Source organism: Somniosus microcephalus, chromosome 2, assembly GCF_052327205.1.
Source record: "Somniosus microcephalus isolate GS21.2 chromosome 2, FLI_Smic_1.0, whole genome shotgun sequence".
NCBI classification, from domain to species: domain Eukaryota; kingdom Metazoa; phylum Chordata; class Chondrichthyes; order Squaliformes; family Somniosidae; genus Somniosus; species Somniosus microcephalus.
The window spans coordinates 123,392,944-123,411,193 of NC_140988.1; the positions used below are offsets into that span (position 1 = coordinate 123,392,944).

Here is an 18,250-nt window from a genome sequence, read left to right on the forward strand (position 1 = left end):
TCTTTACTCTTATACTCCAATTCTTTTGTAATAAAGGCCAACATACCAGTTGCTTTCCTAATTGCGTGCTGTACCTGCATGTTAACTTTGTGATTTGTGTACAAGGACATGCAGGTCCCTCTGAATACCAACATTTCCTAATCTCTTACCATTTAAAAAATATTCTGCTTTTCTATTTTTCCTACCAAAGTGGATAATTCCACATTTCCCCACATTATATTCCATCTGCCATGTTCTTGCTCACTCACTTAACCTGTCTATATCCTTTTGCAGCCTCTTTGCATCCTCCTCACAACTTACTTTCCCACCTAGCTTCTAGCATTTTCCCTACTACTGATGTCAGGCTAGTCTATAATTCCATTTTTTTCTCTCCCTCTTTTTTTGAACAGCAGAATTACATTTGCTACCCTCCAACCCGCAAGGACTATTCTAGAATCTAGGGAATTCTGGAAGATCAAAACGATTGCATCCACTATCTTTGTAGTCACCTCTTTTAAAACCCTAGGATGCAGGCCATTATGTCCAGGGGATTTGTCGGCTTTCAGACCCATTAATTTCTCCAGTACTATTTCTTTACTAATACTGATTTCTTTAAGTTCCTCATTCTCACTAGACCCTTGGTTCCCCAGTATTTCCAGAATGTTTTATTGCGTCTTCTTCCGTGAAGACAGATACAAAGTGGAAACATTCTCTCCACATAGACCCTATGAACTAGTAATGGGAGCAGAAAATTGTACGTAGATGCCTTTAAAGAGACACAGATTATTAAAGAGAAATGTCATAAGGGCGAAAATACCCATGGGAAAAAAACCTCTATAAAGGCATTGTGAGCTGCTGGCGGCCTTTAATACGGCTGAAGGAGGAGAGGGATAAGGGATGGGCAAGCTAAACAAAGTGAAAGGAAATCATATATGCAGACACATGACTGCCATCAAATAATTGAGCAGCACGGACCTGACTCTCTACTATTGGCTGCATGGACCTGACTCTCTACTATTGGCTGCTGAAATGGAGGTGGTGCTGCATGAGAAGGGTAGCCCTATTAGCTGCTCCACAGCCTTATCCATCGAGCAGCATTGTAGCATGCCTGGAAGGAGGTGGAAGCAGGTTTGAGGCTTCAACCAAGCTGATACCGTTACTGGCTGTGCAAGACCTGCATATTGGCTACAGTTGTCCTTGCTGACCCAGACTCTGAAGGCAGTTCCCCAGATATTGCCAATGAGTCTGTTTCATGTAGTAACATGATATGCTGTGATTGGAGTGCTTCCAAAGAACCATTCAGCATTACAGTCAGGCAAATGTTCACATACCGTAATTACACCACAGCCTCTGCACAGATTACCTGTCAAAGTGAGCTTTGTGCACCTGTCTGCAGATGCATGGAGGAGGGAGCAAGGAATGGCACAGGGTATCTCTGGTGCCGCCTGATATCCCTCCAATCGGCCGCCTTTCCTTTTCCAAAATACCGAGATGGGACAGTCTCAGTGGGGAATCCACTGGTGACAGTAATGAGGCTGTTTGGAGAAAAAAAAGCCAACAGAACAATTGGCACAGGAGAACCCAAGTCCCCTAACATTTCAACTATTTCCAGTCTTCCTGCTTTTGTTAAAACAGTTCTAAGCCACAATTCACAACTCGAGTTGGAACAAGGAAAATAAACACAAGAGGACTTGAGGTGTTCACTGAATTGTAGGAAATGAGTTGTACCTAAATTATTTTGCAACTTTTGGAAATGTCCAAAACTGAAGTTGCACCTGACGAAATAGAAGCTTCAAATGCCTTTAGGAAGTCCAAACGTCTGAGAACATTGGCCCTAACTGGGCACCGGAGATTGCTAGTTGCCTGGCTTAAGGAAGAATCATAGCAGTCGGGAAGGAACACCCAAATGGGGTGGAGGAAGTTCGAAGCACTAACACCCTTTAGACCAGCAGCAGTGTAAAAAGATCACACCAACATCTATAAAACAAATGAGAATATATTTATTTATTGACAGACACACAACAATTAGACTTCGTACAGGAAAATGTGGAAGCCAATTGCTTATTGTTTGGCTAAAGCTAGCTTTACATCATAATTCATCTTAAAGATAAAGGAAACACAGGAGGTGACGAGATTATTTACAGTCAATGTGTGTTTATTCATCAGCTGCCATTGATGGCTTTTCTTCTGGTTTGTACGTATGCGAATTAGAGCAGCCCTTTCCTCCATAATTCAGTGTGATTCATGGAACAAAACTTCCAGTTGTCGTAATTATAAATTTTTAACAGCAGCAACCATTTTCAAGCACTATCGTCAGACTGTGTAAAATCATATACATCCAACCTATTTGCTTCCCATTTAAGACCTATACAGTGATTGTTTACACACACTAAGCATCCTTCATGGGATATACTCAATATTCAGTTATCCTTCTGGTGTTTAAAACATTGGCCTAATATTTAATCAAAAATGATCATGATTTCTAAAATTTTAAAATATTGTATGGGATCACCAAGTTTTAATCTTTGAAATGTTAATTTAGAGAAATTCAACTGCAGAATTATGAGAGAAAAAGAAACATCACAATGAAAGTTAAAGTACACAAAGAGGCTGACTCTCTGGAGATTTAAATGCGGGAAAACTAAATTAATAGCAAAAATGCCTAGTGACACTGCCTGTAAATAGCTGTCCTAGTAGTCACTCAGGATTTTTGACACGTACTAGGAAAGCTGGATTCCATAGCAACATCACTCTTTAGTAAACCAAATACTGCTCCAAAATGTATTTTTCATTGCAGTACACCAACAGGAACTAGTCAGATTCAGAGCACAGCTATCCTTCAAAACAGAATCCATGTCAGTGATCCTATTACTTGTTGAATATTGAAAAACAAAAAAAAACCTATGCCTTATGTTAATTGTGATGGATCGGACAATAGAAATTGGCAGGTGCTGATTTTGCAAGGAACTCATTAAGCTATGTAGATTTTATAAGTAACTAGAAGACACTTTCTATTCTTGGAAAGTAATGTTTGGTCACATAATATAAACTGAAGTCCAGAATTTCAGTTGGCTGGGGTTGAGTTGAGGATGGATAGTTTCCTTAATTACCTTTGGAGATCAGGGAGTATTTATGCAGAACTTTCAAGAGATTAAACAAATGACACAGTAGAATGTACATAGTCTGTGAAATCAATAGGCTTAATGGCTCGTTCTTATTCATGTTTTGTTTGATCAAGCCTAATGTCACCAATCCCAATTTCTCCTTTGGCTCAGCATCCAGTTTTTTCAGATCACACCTCTGTTAAGCACCTTGGGATGTTTTTCTATGTTAAAGGAGTTATAATAAATACAAGTTTTTGCTGCTATTACTTTTGTTTGTTTTTGACTTAACAAAAATATGCATCCTATTTAAATTAAAATGTATTCTGTAATAAAAATGCATCAGTTTTAATGCCTGCTAAATTGAATGAGAAACTGGAGCCTTCCCAGAATAATAATCTTTTAACATTGAATACTAGTTCCCCTATGCAGCTTGATACAATTATCTTTTTCTGAGTGATTTTCTCCCATTAAAAAGTGTTTGCTTGTGATATTTCTTGGCCAAACATAACTGCTAGCCTAACCATTTATTGCAAACTCTCCTTAGGGTTTCATTTTTATGTCTTATGTATTTATTTTGGGAGGAAATGCACAAACAAAAAAATTATATTTCTTCACAACAAAGAACATTTAAAAATATTTTAATGTGAGGAAACTGGCAGGAGTTCACTGGGCTCTGCAGATTGTGTGAAAGTTTTACTGGCACCTCCGAAACATCACTGGAATGAACGATTTACGAATAAACGTGAAAATGGCCTTCATGCAGCCTGAATATTAAATCAAAAACAGCATGAATGGATATGAATCAAAATACAGCATATCTCCATAAACTGGGATAGACTTGCAACATGTCAGTAAATTTAATCAAATGACACATTTATATTCAAGATATATTTAGTACCCAATACACAGTGCTAGCCACTCCCACTCATTAGGTTAGATTTACCAGATCATTTATATTTGACTTTTTGCCATTGGTAGTGTGCTAAATTAAAGATGAATAATGTCAATGAAATCCAAAAAAATTAATGTATTCAAAAATAATTACCAGCTGCACCTGAAAAACTAGATACTGTAGGAGCCAACTACAAAATGGCAGTGTTCTGACAACTTATATAATTTACATTTTATACTTAATGTGTGTCTACTACATCCTCACTACCATCTGTCCATTAGTGCAACTTGAACTTATTGAACCTCAAATGTTCATTTCATTGCTATTTTAATTTAATTTGTAGCTATTCAACAGGTTCAACCAACTCTTAGCCACAGGATTTCTATTTCCCCAGGCAACCAGCAAGTATACTACTAAACCACAGTATAAAGGTTAAAGTACAGTGGTTGCAATGTCAACAGTAACCTCATACAATATTAAATCTACAGTTACATGACTTGTGAAAGAAGTACTATTATATGTTGGTTAGTACATAGACCTGTACTCTGCACAGAACTGGCTATGGGAAACAACACTTAACCCCACAATCAGAAACAGAATACATGTTAAACACAGTGAAGTTCAACAACAAATTTCCACATTGTCTGTGAATTAGACATACGTGGAAGAGGGACCCTAGCAGAATTATAAAGTACAGGCATACTATACAATAATAAACTCAAACTTATCATTTTCAACATGTCAGATATTCGTGCTACCACAGTTTTAGTGAGAAGTTATAGTCTTACTGTAGCCAGTCGTTGAATCTTCTTGGCTACAGTTTAACCTCCTCCTGCAGATATAAAATGAGCAAACAAAATAAAAGAGGTGATGCTGAAATTCATCTGCCAACTCAGAGTATGGCTTTGCATGATCCTTTATTCAAAATAAAAAAGGAGCTCCAAGTTGAGAGATTAGTTGGCTGAGACAGATCATTGTATGGCAGAGATTTCACAGAAGGAAAAACATGTCCACAGACATAAAAATGTAAACATTGCTGAATTTGCCTTAAAGTAGTACATTCTTCTGTCCTGCTATTTACAGACTTACTTTCTATTATCAAAAGTACAAATGTACCCAACAGAAGTCTGAATCAAGCAATCATTTGACAAGAGAGAACATGAGCTCAACAGGTTTCAAGTTATAACATTTAAATAAATAAGATGTAGTGACAAACTCTTAAAATTGCTAACATTTGCTAAGAAATGCAAGTGACATCTCATTAGTTAAGATCTAGTACAGTTTTTCAATTGTTCTATAGGATTCATTTGCATCCAACAAGAATAAATATTGTACCATTTGAGCAGGACACCCCATCTGGTATTTCAGTAAAGGACAACATAGAAGGAACGCATTTCCCCTTTATTGTTCGGTTAAAATGCTATTGCTAGTTTTGGCTTTTCAGTTTATTCATAGTGAAGCCTATAAAAGGTGATGTCGTTGAAATTTCAGATTTCTGAAACACCAGTGCGTGCGTGTGGTCTCTTGTGGGAAGGCATCTATTTTTTCTATAGCTTTGACTGGCTGTTACAAGATCCTTTCAACATTTTCTCTGTTATAAGATGTTTGCATGCTAAAGATGTGTATTTTATCCTTGGATGAATTATCCAAGGGATTTTTACTGTCAGATAAGCATTTGTTTTACAAAGCTTTTAAAAATACCGTGAATTCTCTCAGAATCAAAATGTTTCTTCAGACTCCAGCTTTAAAAAAGATTAAGATAAAGCTTAAAGTGAGGGGAAATCTGAAGATGGCTAAAGAGAAGCAACAGATCCAGTTAGTTTTAACTATAATTTCAACAGTCTCATACTTTAAAAAGTTAAGATTAGCGGGTAATTCGTACTACATCATACATGCCTTTACATATACCCACTTTAGTGCTCACCTTAAACATGGAAAATACCCTGACCTTTGATATACTATAGTGTATGCACTAGGTAAACTGGCACTCATCTGATACTTTACCCTTAGTGTATAAGCTTAGTGCAAGGTGGACATACAGCAATTGCTTGCTGTAAACTAGGTGTGTAGGTACCTGTTGATCCAGGGAGATACATTAGTGACAGACCAGCATGTACTTATTTGTTTAATGTATCTTTGTATGCATATGTGGTGTAAGTATTGTACTGAGGTTACCTTTCAGTGTGTACTGCGAGGCAGATTTAATATTCCAAAACATCTTCGAGTTAATTTCCAAAAGAGTGGAAATTTGAATTTTATTTTAAATGAAACTTATTCTAGAAATATTAGAAACTAGAACTAAACACAGAAACATAGTAACTGCAACCTACTTTGAATTTCCTCATGTCAATTTTCAATGAATTGTTACTGTTTTGACTAATTTATTTTTTCACCCAAACTTTTTTTTTTAAAAAAAAGCTTTTTTTCCCCCTCACTGATTTTCTTCCCTATCCCCTGAAGGTATTGATTCCTAGCTGGATACAGTTCTACAGGCACTTTCTAATGTTCATACAATGACCTTGGACTGAATGCGCTTAGGCTAATCAACGACAGGGGGGCATCACTGGAGCCTGATCTTGCCCTCATCTAAGCCTGGAATTTCCTCCATGGATGCAACCTGGAAGTTAGACCCAAAAATGCGCCAATTCTGCCGATGTCAAGTTATGCTCACATTTCCTGCCAATCGCATTACAATACGCCCGAAATGTAAAAATAGGTGTAAATCAGCATAAACAATTGCGGCCCAAGGAAAGCGTCACACTCACAACCAACATAAATACACATTAGGCACAGAATGTTTAAGAACTTGCAACTGGGGTAGCTTTTCAATTTTTAATGTGACTTATGCCATAAAAATGCATTAAAAGAAACCAAAAATAGAGTAGGTCTCAGTGAGGATAACTTTTAAAAAAAAATAAATGATCAAAAAATTGCAATAGAACACCAGAAAAATGACTTTCTTGCTGCGCCTGAAAATCTGGTCGTAATTTGAAGAGACCCTCTTAGCAACAATCGCAGGAAACTTGCATCAGGCTCTGTACCTTGGGGGTGGGACCAGATTTATGGATGGAGATACGTCTGGGCAAAGTGATCGATATCCTACCGTGAAAGATCGAGGAGATTTGGACGTATTGCACTCACGCCCAAAATTCCTCGACCTTTTAAGCCAAGTAATTAGTTTGCACCCAGGTTACGTGTGTCTCTGGGTGCAAATACGGAGGAAATTCAAGGCCCCAACGTCCACATGTGCACTTCCAGGAGGGGTCACCATATAATGATCAGGGGAAAGGAACCCTAGTTGATCTTCCATTCCCTAACCCAGAGGCAATAAGGTAAAATGTACTGCCTGAACAGAGATCAACTAATTCAGTAAGGCCCAGGGGTTGAACCTGGGTGATTCTAGTCGGTATGGCTCAATTACCCATTGGATAGAATCTGACCAAACTAATCAAACCAAGTAAAGAATTACATTTTTTATTTCTCTTAGTTAGATATGCAAGCATAGAGATGTTCCAAGTTAATATAAGTGTTTGCAAAGTTTTTAAGGTTAAAATATTGCTAACTAATTTTTTCCCAGGGGAGGGGGGATTATTTTAAAATCTTGAAGCTTTAATGAAGCAACAGGAGCAATTAGAACACAAACTACTTTTAGTAACCTTGCAGGGATATATAATTAATCTTGAATTAAAACAAGCTACTAGAAACCAATTTTAAAAATATTTATTGTTAGGTGTTACAGCATCAGCAGTGGAGAATTCACAGATATTGTAATTTAGGAAAAAAAGGCGAGAGTTTTACTTTAGAGGATGTTCAGTGCTTAAACACTCTTGCATCATTAAAAATACATTAAATGCTAAATAATTTGTGTTCTCGATATAGCAGGTTAGGTTTCTTTGGCTCGGTTTCAATTGTGCCTTCCAACAACCACTACAACATGAAGTGGGAAAAGCTTGCGTGTTTAGGAACGAGCGTCCTAACCTGATAAATGCTGCTACATGTAGAGCTTTTTTTTTAAATCACGAAGTAATCACCTCTTGTAGTTAGCAGGTTAAAGGTTAAATGATCCCTCTCAATGCTGCTGTGCCCCAAAAAATTATTTACATTGAATCATTTATCAATAAGACCACAGTATCAAAAAATACAAGTAAAAATCTGTAAAAGTATCCCACAGCTTGTTTATATAAAGATCTTTGTAGAACCCAAATTCTGCTCTGTGTACGTATATCGTCCCATCAGCCTTTTTATATATATTTTTTTAAGTTCCTTAGTTTTAACTATTCAAACTGCTTAGATTGTTATAGTAATATAGCAAATACCCATAGCTCTTAATTTCAGAAGTGTTTAAACACCAACAAGAATGAAAATAAGATGAAATATCATAGAAATAACAGACAACACTCTGAGAAGCTACAGGGTTTCAGAAATAGTGGCAAAGATACCCATGCAACCAGGTAAGCAATTGAGTTAGAGAGGAGTTGAATACACAGTCTGGGAAGATCCAGGCGTGGTTTCAGAAGGAACCAACGTACTCGAGCAGTTTTAAGTGACTCAGAATGGAAAATAAACAGAAACTGAAAACCACGAAAATAAGCCTTAAATCTTACTATAGGCTAAGACATGGCTGACAGGCGGGTGCTGCAGATTTATGTATTTACCATATGCAATAAAAAGTGTGCACTGAAACTGCAGTATGTGATATCAGTATACTCATTAATGCATTTGTATGAAATTTCTTTGTCCTACATTTTAGCCCATTAATTTTTTTTTACTTAAAAAAAAACTAACACCCATTAAAAGAATAGACAAAAGAATTTCATACGAACATACTAACGAGTTTACTAATCACACAGCCCGAGTTCAACTCTCAGGACTGAAATATGTGAAAAATTAAATTGCAACTGACAAACTGTTTTCCTGCAGACGTATTTGGTTACCTCTAAAATGCGCTAACGTTTTTGTTTTTAGCTAAATCCCCCATTTCTACTAGGCAGAATAACTTCATAGTTCAAATAGTAGTTCTCAAGAGGCCATATCGTACATATGCAAATGTTCTCCAACATTGCATGTTTTAAAAAAGTGGGTATTTCTAAAGGCAGAATATTCTATTTATTATGGTCAGGGACACCATGGGTCAGGAAGTTGCTAGCAATCTTATCAGTGCAGAACCGTTTATTTTTGATTAACGTAAAAAAATTAAAAGTTTTTTAAAAAATCATTAATCTTTTCTTGAAGCTTTTGGTTCTTCTAGCTGCCCTTCAGAAGACCTTCTGATTCAACACTAATTGACTTAACCCTTTAAGCTCTTTTTCTGTACCTCAGTTGACCCAGTTTAAAAAAAAAGGTCACGAAGCACCCATGTTGACACTTAACAGCACTCTTTACAGTCGAAATATGCAACGTATCACATATGTGACCACCTAAAGGAATGCCTTCTTTACTACAGTATACAGACAATTTGAAACTCCAAAAGGGTGATCTCACTGAGGTTTCATGAGCTCAAATGGATTAAACCAAGCTAATGAATACAGGCTGCCATTTTGAAGCACTCGATACATGTCACTGTGCCATGTGACTGATGCCCCTGAGCTGTGACCTCCAAGCATCCAGATCTAGTCGGCCTTCAATGCTTTCCTGGTGCTGCTCAAGTAGGCCTCATAGAAAAACTGGCAGAAAAGCACAAAGTAGCTGAGGTACATGAGGGAGGACCAGACAATGTTGTGCATGTGGGATGGGCACTGGCCCATCTGCATCCACTCATACACCAAATAGTTAACAACGCAGCCCAACAGCATCTGGGTGATCTGTGTCATGGTGATGAACATGGCAAACTTGCGCGAAACTCTGAAGCCAGCAGCCCGCAAAGCGTAATAGGAATACATGACAGCGTGCACGCCATAGTTCATTGTCATAAACCACCCTCCTCCAGCCACCATGTCTTTGTAAGAGTACCAAGAGTAAAGCAGTACTGTGATGTGATGGTACCAGTGTAGGAAGATGAGCTTCTGCTTCCGCAGTATAATGAAGATTGTGTCTCCTGAAAAGACAAACAGAAATATTTTTGTAAAAAAGCTAATTTCATTGTGTAAAGGTTTATTATTTTTTTAATGTTTATATTGCAGTAGTTCCAAGATATTAAAAAAAAAGCTCACTCCGGGAAAATTCTACATATTTCTCCGTTCATTTAAAATGGGTTATAATCTGCTATCAACCACTACAAGTGGTTCAAGATTTACACTTTTGAGCAAGTTTATGAACTGATTTCTAAATGTTCATTGAGCGTACACTTCTAATCCTTTCAAAGTATTCGTCTCTGCAGAACTGCAATCATTCCTTAAATTAAAAGTACCGGCAGGGCACTTTTCACTTTAGAATTGACGACTGCCAGCTGTACACAAATACTTGGTTGTGATATCACTTCCTTTTTTTTCCAATTTAAAGGAGTTCAACAATAACTATTCTGCAAGTACCTGAGCATCTTAAAAGAGAAAGGGTTTTAAAGTTTTAAAAGGCATAACACTTTCCACAAATATTCATCAAGCAATAGTGCACGACGTAAATGTCTTATTAGCTTTTTAATTGCATTGAACTCGAGGGCTTTTTAAAAAAAAAAAGAATTGACAATGGGGGTTTGAAGGGAAGGTTTCACATAATTAAATGCAGATTAGATTGGAGACATTTGAAAATGGTTTATGCAGTTATGTATTTCTAGGGCTTCTTAAAATGTACAACTCAAACCTCCAAGGCTTATTTGTTTACTTATTAATTACTGAATAAGTAATTACATTTAGCATTACATTCACTGCTGATAGCAGTGATCCAGTGGCAGCATACTTGGAAGCCTCTCCTGTTATGGCCCTGTGCCCCAATCAAATTTCCTTCAAATGCCCGACTTTAGTTCCAAAGTTGGCAGCAAGTCTTGGAGTGCAAATACAAATCAGCTTTGATCGCCTCATTGTAAACTGCATGGAGATTCCAAGTATCCCCCGATGGCACTTACCAAGTGAAAAGAAAGTAGGCAACTGGGCTTTCAATTTTGAAATATAGTAGCCCAACAAAATTTTAAGCTCTGTGAAGTCGTTCGGATTAAATATAGAAAAACTGGCTTGGCAAACAAAAACAAAATGACCTAAGCATGGAATGAGAAAGGCCATTTGGCTCATCAAGCTCATTCCTTTCCATACCAGGTAGAATCTAACATCAGAAAATGCTGGAAATACTCAGGTGGTCAGGCGGCATCGTGGAGAGAGAAACAAGAGTTAACGTTTCAGGTCGATGACCCTTCGTCAGAACTGGAAAAAGTTGGAGAAGTAACAGATTTTTAAGCAAGTGTGGGGCAGGGAAAGGGGGGGAGGGGAGGAAAGAACAAAGGGAAGGTCTGTGATAGGCTGGAAGGCAGGAGAGATTGAAAGACAAAAGGGATGATGGTGCAAGGCAAAGGAAGTTGGTAATGGGACAAGTTAAGAAACAAAAGATGGGTCTAGATGAGGTGTAAATGCCAATGGCAGAATCATCAATAGCTGCCATGCGAGAGAGAAAAGAAAACATGGGGCCCGAGGTTATAGTATAAAATTGTTGAACTCGATGTTGAGTCCAGAAGGCTGTAAAGTGCCTAATCGAAAGATGCGGTGCTGTTCCTCGAACTTACGCTGAGCTTTGTTGGAATAGTTGCAAGAGGCTGAGGACGGAGAGGTCAGAGTGGGAGCGGAGCGGAGAATTAAAGTGACAGGCGACCGGAAGCTCGGGGTCACGCTTATGGACTGAACGGAGGTGTTCCGCAAAGCAGTCACCCAATCTGCTTTTGGTCTCCCCAATGCAGAGAAGACCACATCATGAGTAGCAAATACAGTATACTAAATTGCAAGTAGTACAAGTAAATCGCTGTTTCACCTGGAAGGAGTGCTTGGATCCCTGGACAGTGGGAAGGGAGGAGGTGAAAGGGCAGGTGTTGCATCTCCTGCGCTTGCACAGGAAGCTGCTGTGGGAAGGGGAAGGGGTGTTGGGGGTGATAGAGGAGCGGACCCTTCGGAATGCTGAAAGGGGAGGGGAGGGGAAGATGTGTTTGATGGTGGGATCACATTGGAGGTGGCGGAAATGGCGGAGGATGATCCGTTGAATGTGGAGGCTCGTGGAGTGAAAGGTACCATCTCCTTTTGTCTTGCACCATCATCCCTTTTGTCTTTCAATCTCTCCTGCCTTCCATCCTGTCACAATCCTTTCCTTTGTTCTTTCCTCCCCTCCTCCTTTTCCCTGCCCCACACCTGCTTAAATATCTGTTACTTCTCCAACTTTTTCCAGTTCTGACAAAGGGTCATCGACCTGAAACGACCTGACTCTTTCTCTCTCCACAATGCTGCCTGACCTGCTCAGTGTTTCCAGCATTTTCTGTTGTTGTTTCAGGTTTCTAGTATCCGCAGTATTTTGCTATTGTATTAGAATCTAACACATCACTGACTCTATCCCACCCATTTCGTCCACCAAAGCAAAGTTCTACATAAATACTCAATTTACAAAAGTAATTATGCAAAGCTCAAACCATTCAACCATCCTCACATTTCCCACTATTCAACCTGCCTTGCCGATTCCAGACTTGTAATTACAACAACAATTTGCATTTATATAGCACCATTAGCATAGAAGGAGGCCATGAAGGAAGTTAAGCACAAAGATGAGAATTTTAAATTTGCAGAGTTGGGACACTGGAAGCCAATGTAGGTCTGCGAAGACGAGGGTGATGGGCGAGTGGGACTTGGTGTGGGGAGCACAAGAGTTTTAGGTGAGCTGAAGTTTACAGAGTGCAGCACGAGAGGCTGGCAAGGAGAACATTGGAATAGTCAAGTCTGAAGGTTTTTAAAAAAAATTCGTTTATGGGATGTTGGCGTCGCTGGCAAGGCCGGCATTTATTGCCCATCCCTAATTGGCCTCGAGAAGGTGGTGGTGAGCCGCTGCCTTGAACCGCTGCAGTCCTTGTGGTGAAGGTTCTCCCAGTGCTGTTAGGTAGCGAGTTCCAGGAGTTTGACCCAGCGACGATGAAGGATCAGCAATATACTTCCAAGTCAGGATGGTGTGTTCCCAGGAGGAAAACCTGGAAGTGGTGGTGTTCCCATGCGCCTGCTACCCTTGTCCTTCTAGGTGGAAGAGGTCGTGGGTTTGGGAGGTGCTGCTGAAGAAGCCTTGGTGAGTTGCTGCAGTGCATCTTGTAGATGGTACACACTGCAGCCACGGTACGCCGGTGGTGGTGGGAGTGAATGTTTAAGGTGGTGGATGGGGTGCCAATCAAATGGGCTGCTTTGTCCTGGATGGTGTCGAGCTTCTTGAGTGTTGTTGGAGCTGCACTCATCCAGGCAAGTGGAGAGTATTCCATCACATTCCTGACTTGTGCCTTGTAGATGGTGGAAAGGCAGATTTAATATTTAACAGAATTTAAATTCCTCAGCTGCCGTGGTGGGATTTGAACTCACGTCTATGGATCATTAGTCCAAGCCTTTGGATTACTAGACCAGTAACATTGCCACCTATTCTACTGTGCCCGTAGCAGTAGATGGGCTGAGGCTGGAGTGGAGCAGATATGGAATTAAGTGGTCTTTGTGTCTCAGCTCAGGGTCGGATAGTAGGTGGCAAACAGACTGGCTCAGACCGAGACAGTGGTCGGGGTGGGGACGGAATCAGTGGCGAGGGTACGTAATTTGTGGTGGGGGCTAAACACGACGGTTTCGGGCTTAACAATGTTTTACTGGAGGAAGTTGTGGCTCATCTAAGACTGACGTTGGATAAGCCCGACAACACAGAGGCAGTGGAGGAATTGAGAGAGGTGAAGACCGCGGGGCGGGTGTAGTGAGCATATATGTGGAAACATAGAAGATAGGAGCAGGAGTAGGCCATTCGGCCCCTCGAGCCTGCTCCGCCATTCAATGAGATCATGGCTGATCATCCAAGTTCAGTACCCTGTCCCTGCTTTCTCCCCATATCCCTTGATCCTTTTAGCCTTAAGAAATATATCTAACTCCTTCTTGAATATATTTAATGAGTTGACCTCTACTGCCTTCTGTGGTAGAGAATTCCACAGGTTCACCACTCTCGGTGAAGAAATTCCTCCTAATTTCTGTCCTAAATGGCTTACCCCTTAACCTTAGACTGTGATCCATGGTTCTGGACTCCCCGACCATTGGGAACATCCTTCCTGCATCTAGTCTGTCCAGTCCTGTTAGAATTTTGTAAGTTTCAATGAGATCCGCTCTCATTCTTCGAAACTCCAGTGAGTATAAGCCCAATCGACCCAATCTCTCCTCATACGTCATTCCTGCCATCCCAGGTATCAGCCTGGTGAATCTTCACTGAACTCCCTCCATGGCAAGAACATCCTTCCTCAGATAAGGCGACCAAAACTGCACACAATACTCAAGATGTGGTCTCACCAAGGCCCTGTACAACTGCAGCAAGACATCCTTGTTCCTGTACTCAAACCCTCTCACTACGAAGGCCAACATACCATTTGCCTTCTTAACCGCCTGCTGCACCTGCATGCTAACCTTCAGCGACTGGTGCACAAGGACACCCAGGTCTCGTTGCACTTCTCCTTCTCCCAATCTATTGCCATTCAGATAATAATCTGCCTTCCTGTTTTTGACACCAAAGTGGATAACCTCGCATTTATCCACGTTATATTGCATCTGCCATGCTTCTGCCCAATCACCCAACCTGTCCAAATCATCCTGGAGTTTCTCGGCATCCTCCTCACAGCACACACGCCCACCCAGCTTTGTGTCGTCTGCAAACTTGGAGATATTACATCTAGTTCCCTCGTCTAGATCATTAATATATATTGTGAATAGCTGGGGTCCTAGGACCGATCCCTGCAGTACCCCACTAGTCACTGCCTGCCACTCGGAAAAAGACCCGTTTATTCCAACTCTTTGCTTTCCGTCTGCCAACAAGTTCTCTATCCACGTCAATACCTTGCCCCCAATCCCATGTGCTTTAACTTTACACGCTAATCTCTTATGCGGGACCTTATCGAAAGCCTTTTGAAAGTCCAAATACACCACATCCACTGGTTCTCCCTTATTTATTCTATCAGTTACATCCTCAAAAAATTCCAGTAGATTAGTCAAGCACGATTTACCTTTTGTAAATCCATGTTGACTTTGTCCGATCCTGTCACTGTTTTCCAAGTGCTCTGCTATTACATCTTTTATAATGGACTCTAGCATTTTCCCCACTACCGATGTCAGGCTTACCGGTCTGTAATTCCACGTTTTCTCTCTACCACCTTTTTTGAATAGTGGGGTAACATTAGCTACCCTTCAATCCATGGGTACTGTTCCAGATTCCATCGAATGTTGAAAGATGATCAGCAATGCATCTACTATTTCTAGGGCCACTTCCTTAAGTACCCTAGGATGTAGATTATCAGGCCCTGGGGATTTATCGGCCTTCAATCCCATCACTTTCCCTAACACCATTTCCCTACAAATACTGATTTCTTTCAGTTCCTCCCTTTCATCAGACCCTATGTTCCCCGACATCTCTGGGAGGTTATTTGTGTCCTCCTTTGTGAAGACAGAACCAAAATATGTATTTAATTGGTCTGCCATTTCTTTGTTCCCCATTATAAATTCACCTGATTTTGACTGCAAGGGACCTACGCTTGACTTCACCAATCTTTTTCTCTTCACATACCTATAAAAGCTGTCTGTGGATGATGTCGCCAAGGGTCAGCACGTAGATGAAATGAGGAAGGGGCCAAAGATAGATCCTTGAGAGACTCTAGACAGAAGCCATTGCTGGAAATACTCTGGCTATGATCGTATAGGTAAGACTGGAAACTTACGAGGGCAGTCCCACTGAGCTGGATAATGGAGGAGAGGCATTGGAGGAAGATAGTGTAGTCGATCATGTCAAAGGCTGCAGAGATCAAGAAAGGAGAAGAGGGATAATGTACCATGGTCATAGTCGCAAAGGATGTCACTTGTGACTTTGATTAGGGCCATTTCAATGCTGGGGCAGAAATCTGGTTGGAGAGATTCAAGCGGGGAGTTATGGCAATGATTGACACGTTCAAGGACTTAAGAGGAACAGGAGATGGGACGATAGTTTGCAAGGACAAAGGGATCAAGGATGACTTTTTTAAGGGGCGGTTGATGATGGCAGTTCTAAAAGGGAGGGGGATAGTACCTGAGGTGAGCCATTTACAATGTCAGCTTGTCAGAAGTGAGAGTTCTAACTTAGTAATAAAGTCCATGAACCCCTTGCACTAGTTGAAGGCGAGAAAGTAGGGGCGAGGAGAGGGGTTAAAGGAGACAAGTGCAAGGTAGTGCAGAAGAGGTCCAAGGTTATCTCCAGGATGCTCCTGGAGTAGTGGGTGGCTTTGGCAGGGAAGGGCGAATTCAGAAGAGAGGGGGCAAGGAGGGGGGGGGGGGGGGGGGGCAAGATGGAGATTGAAATCACAGATGAGTCATCACTCAGGGTAGAGGCTGAGACAAGAAAGATATCTCGAAGAAACTCAGTGGGGCATTGGTAAACAATAAGGACTCTAAAGAAGAGTGAAGCAAGGTGAGTTATTCAAAGGAGAAGTTATCAGAAGAGAAATGGAAGAAACCAAGATGCAACGGTCATTGCCACTATGGCAGTTTGGGCAGGGCAGGTGGTAGAAAGTATAGCCATGGGGCACGGGTTTGCCAAGGGGCAAGGTGTCAGCACCCAGGAGCCAAGTTTCTGTCAAAGCAACTATCCACAGCAAGGTCTTATTAAAAAGTGAGTGGAGAATATGGAGGGAAATTTGAAGAGGGGCAGTGATTGATCGGTAGAGTTCAAGGAGGTAGCGATGGGTGGGGTGAATGGGATAGGAAGGCAGTTGGTGAGGTTAACCCCAGAGGGCACGTTGGGCAGGAAGGTCGGTAAAAGAGATACAGTAATTGGAGTTGGTGCTTGTAAAGAAGCAGGGATGGGTGCCTCCATGGACCATTCGCAGAGAGGGGGGGCACAGAAGGTAGCTGCAAGCTTATTCAAGAGGGATTCAAGCCTGGAACAGCAGCAGGAGAGTAGTAAGGCAGTAGGAATTAAGGAAAATGAAAGTCGGTATGACTGGACAACGGGAAAGAGAGGAGATAGAGAAGGGCCACGAGGGGACAAGAGAAAAAGGGAGATAGAAGAAATGGCCTCAGGCCCAGTGCAAGCAACCTAAATGTGCACACAATAAGGGGTTCAAGTTACGGAGGCATGGCAGAGATTAAGAGGGACATCCCCTGGTCATAAACAAAGGACCTTCTACCTTACTCCAGGTGCTTTGTATCAGATGGATCAAATACTGTTACACTCAATATATTAATTACCTTACTGTTACAATAAAATGTTACAATATCAAAGAACTCAACCGTCAGCCCACAGTTGCAAAATTTCACTGGATTAACAACCTCACCAAACACTAAAGCACTCCACAAAGCAAGGCTCACAAATTCAACAGACGTTGCCCTAATTATATTTTTAATTGCAAATGTCCTATTTTCAACCCAATAATCTGCGTACACAAAAGTGGCAAAAATTTCAAATATACACATGACACACATGCAGTGACTGTGTGCCATTTATACAGCTCCAATTAACAATAAAGACAAACGGGACTTGCCAACTGAGTCTGATAATGTGAACCAGAGCAGATCAAAGGACCTCTGCACTGCCCTTCTCAATAATTAAAAATAAAGCCCATGAAAATGTTATAAAAGCTCAAAAAAATTTAGGAATGGAGATGACCACTAGGATCAGCAATCCTGTCAATATCTAACTTCACACCATATCCCTGAATCCCCTCTCTCCAACGAAGAAGCATAGAAATATACGGCACAGGAGGCCATTCGGCCCATCGTGTCTGTGCCAGCTGAAATAGAGCTATCCAGCCTAATCCCACTTTCCAGCTCTTGGTCTATAGCTCTGTAGATTAAGGCACTTCTAGTGCATACGCAAGTACTTTTTAAATGCGGTGGGGGAGAAATTCGGTATCGCCCCTTTTGGGGCGCAATTATCGGCCGGGTGCAAAGTTTAGCGCCTGGCGCTAATTATCACCTCCGACTGCAAACTTGGCTTCTATCGCCCCTGGAGGTGATTGGAGCGCTAAATCAGGCGCTACACACCTCTCTTAAGGCGCTAACGCAGAGGAGCGAGGCGCTACCTCAGAGCGCTGGCGAAGCTCATGTGATGTCAGTCAGCGATGGAACACAGATACACTGGCACCGGCCAGTTCTTAAAGGGGAGGGTCGATCTTGCTCTCCATCCACACCCTGCT

General features: G+C 41.0%; 1 protein-coding gene across 2 annotated transcripts in view; it reads right to left on the bottom strand.

Moving 5' to 3' along the window:
• Window positions 1–1,957: 1,957 nt before the first annotated feature.
• The window catches only part of elovl6 (ELOVL fatty acid elongase 6), a 156,549-nt gene continuing 140,256 nt past the window's right edge, over window positions 1,958–18,250 (bottom strand). Inside the window, exons 4-5 of one of the 2 annotated variants that reach the window (XR_015072487.1) lie at window positions 4,764–10,009; window positions 1,958–3,847 (exon numbers count right to left, since the gene is read on the bottom strand). Coding sequence is in view for 1 of the 2 variants with exons in the window: in XM_085962214.1 (XP_085818340.1) it covers window positions 9,585–10,009 (425 nt within the window). In the remaining variant the exon portion in view is untranslated. Of the gene's footprint in view, window positions 10,010–18,250 lie in introns of both variants that reach the window. The other variant, XM_085962214.1, reaches the window with a different exon arrangement.